The following is a 3,100-nucleotide window of genomic DNA, read 5'->3' on the forward strand; positions in this document are numbered from 1 at the left end:
AGCATATACAAACACCTGGTTTATTGAGATGCATGAGGACAAACATCACTAATAATGTTATTTACAACTACAATATTTCATTGTAATTTATTTTCACAAAATCCAACTACACACGTTAATGTTGGTTTGCAGAAGTCCAAACTAATAATAACTGAAGCTTTCATGTTTATTACAGAGTACACTGTTTCCTTTTTGTAATGTTAAATGTTAAAGCAAGAATCAAATCGAAAGTAGCGCTAAAAATATCACTTCATATTTATCAAGAGCCTTATTTTACAACGTTTTACAACTTAAGACTTGAGTAAATGTAATTTGTAAACGGAATTATTTTAAATTTTCGTCTAACATAAATATAAAACAGTGAATGTAATGTGGTCTAAGTGCAGCTCTATGAAATCACTGTCATCATCATCATCACACAATCTTTTTTTTTTTCTTCTCTCTGCAGTTCTTGTGCTTGAAGAACATTAGAACTTTTCTGAATTGTTGCTGTGACGTTTTTGGGATGAAGAAAAGTGATTTATTTGAGGCTTTTGACCTCTTTGATGTTCGAGACTTTGGAAAGGTACGTCAAACATTCTTCATTCTACTTTTCTGCCACTGCTTTGTTTATTTCTTGTACGACAAGCTCAGTTTAGTTCAAACTATTCATTTCACCTCGCATTTCTTTATCATGCCACAGTGATTTATAAAAATCTGCCTTTTTTATGTGTTTTAAATTTTACCTGTAGTTCTCACCACATTTTAAAGGTATTCTGAAGGTACACATTGTTGGTGGTATTGCTTTCTGGCTTTGTGTTGTGATTGTTTCTCCTAAAAAATCTTATCATAGACAAATAAAAACAAAAAAGGACAGAATACAATAAAAACCTTTACTTCAGTCATATTTTAGGGCAGAAATAATTAACCGGTGGTCTGCGGGCGACATCTGCAGGAGACTTTAGTCTGGCTCGCCAATGAACCCCTCTAAATCCTAAATATTTTCAGTTAACTTAAAAGAAATATAAATTTTAAACCAATTGTAAACTTAAAACTACTACAAAAAAACAAATGAATAAAAGGTAAAGATAATAATACTTGTCTTGTTACACTCGGAAGTGTTTAACCTACCATTAATGGGCAATGTCCCCCAACCTATCATTAAAGATGTCCGGCCCTTGAGCTGTTGGCTTTGAGTAACTGTGACCCCCTGATTAATGAAGTTGAAAAGCCCTGTGTTAGGGGACACAGTCCAACTGTCATAACTAAATCTGTAAAGAAAGAACAACTCAGACCAGAATAAGACATTGTTTTCCTCTAAAAGTTAAATTTGAGGAAGCAGAAGCACATCTTCATAATGTGAGCAGTATTTACCAGCAGTAATTCGGCAGTTATAGATTATATTTGCCGTGAAGAAACTATAAAATATAGAGATGAATTTACATGTCTTTTTTATAGTGTTTCAGATTTATTTTTGTATAAAGCCAACCAGAGGTGTGATTGTTTTAAAACCATTCAGTAGCTTTCATTGTCTGCCCTTTAATTCTCATGGTTTTCTTTCCGAAAGCTATCGTTGAAACTGATTTCAATGTGTGTACGTACAAAGCGTGGCCTGGTCAGTGGGTTTGGAGTGCTTTCTGCCATGCTAATCTGCAGCTCACAGCACAGGAGTTACACTTCACTCACTTTCACTTGGAGCAGCCTTGTTTCCAGAGTTTACATAGTTAGCACATCTACAACTTTCTCTCAGATCATAAGCAATTGGAGACAATCCACTGAGAGATACTATAATTATTTAACATTTGTTGTTAATTATGGCAAAAATTATGTCAAATCATTTTCATTTAGTGCAGAAAACAGTCAGAGAGAAGTGTTTGATAACTCGCAGTGAACCATGTGTGCCTTTCTACGGCAGACTCTTTTCTATCACTTGAGTTTGTTGTGTTCTAAAGAAGCTTCCAGTTAATCTGGCTGCTGCCGATAATCCCACAGAGGAGGTGCTGCCTGCAAATATGTACCGTACATCCAAGCCAGGCTGCATAATCTCAGTCATGTTCAAGGGTTATCCACCAAACAAACACAATTCTGGAGGGAAAAGATTGCACTTCATCATGAAAGCATGGTGTGTGCAGGTTGGACTGGGTGATTGGGTTGGATTGTCCCCAAGAAGGCTTGTAGAGCTGAAAAGGAAATGATCAGTCTCTTCCTTGTTTTGAACTAACATTTATAGGGGAACATCTTAAATCTCAGCCAGTCTAATCCACTTGGGGTTGAGTTGTGCCAACTTTGCTCGTAGACTCAGCATTAGTCTGCTGAATATCTAATGAGAGCTCCCTCTTCTGCTGAGTTCCTACATATTTCACTGCAGGCTAACTTTATGACTACAAACAGCAGCCTGCTGGCAAAAAATGTAAAGTAAGCAACTATTTGTGCCATGTTAAAAAAAACCTTCAATGCTTTTTGTAAACAAAATGTTCATTGATATATTTTAAGTGGTCCGAACCACTTAGCCATCGTGCTGTGTTTATTTAGTCAATAAATCGAAGTAGTATTAGCAGTTTCTTTGTTTAGCTCAGCATGAACCATTGAAAAGACAGTCTTTCATTGAAAGATGTGTATAAAGTGCTTGAAAAAAAAAACTAAGTAAAAGTAAAAATACCTTAACAGAAAAGGACTTGGGGAAAAATGAATTTCACTGGTTAAAGTACTTAAGTAAAAGTAAAAAAAAAACTGCTCACAACCAGGAAAATACAAGTAAAAGTACTTTTACACACACACTAAACATGAAGTCTTGAATTTACTCAACCAAGTTATGCCAACTGGTTCCACTAAACCGAGATGAGTAAATTCAACATTTCATTTTTTTAGAACGCCTAAACAACTTGTTTCATGATGAGTTCTGGTCATATTTAAATTTGTAGCGAAATGAGGTGTTCAGTTTTAAAGTAAAACAGTAAAAGTATCCTTTTTACGTTATGAATGTAAGAAAATAAAAGTAAAAGTTACTATTAGAAAAAAACTGTAAATTTACAAATTCTCAAAAAAGTAAATGTATACACCTCTACTTATTGATCTTATATATTTTTTGTGCTATTTGAATCAGAAGCAGGCTGTTATATAT

General features: G+C 34.5%; 1 protein-coding gene across 1 annotated transcript in view; it reads left to right on the forward strand.

The window, feature by feature from the left end:
• Window positions 1–3,100, forward strand: part of LOC106516896 (guanine nucleotide exchange factor VAV3) — a 63,043-nt gene that overhangs the window by 4,262 nt on the left and 55,681 nt on the right. The window contains exon 2 of the mRNA XM_014007485.1: window positions 449–565. Coding sequence (XP_013862939.1) covers window positions 449–565 — 117 coding nt within the window. The remainder of the gene's footprint in view (window positions 1–448; window positions 566–3,100) is intronic.

The sequence above is a fragment of the Austrofundulus limnaeus genome, unplaced genomic scaffold (assembly GCF_001266775.1).
Source record: "Austrofundulus limnaeus strain Quisiro unplaced genomic scaffold, Austrofundulus_limnaeus-1.0 Scaffold42, whole genome shotgun sequence".
Classification (NCBI taxonomy): Eukaryota; Metazoa; Chordata; class Actinopteri; order Cyprinodontiformes; family Rivulidae; genus Austrofundulus; species Austrofundulus limnaeus.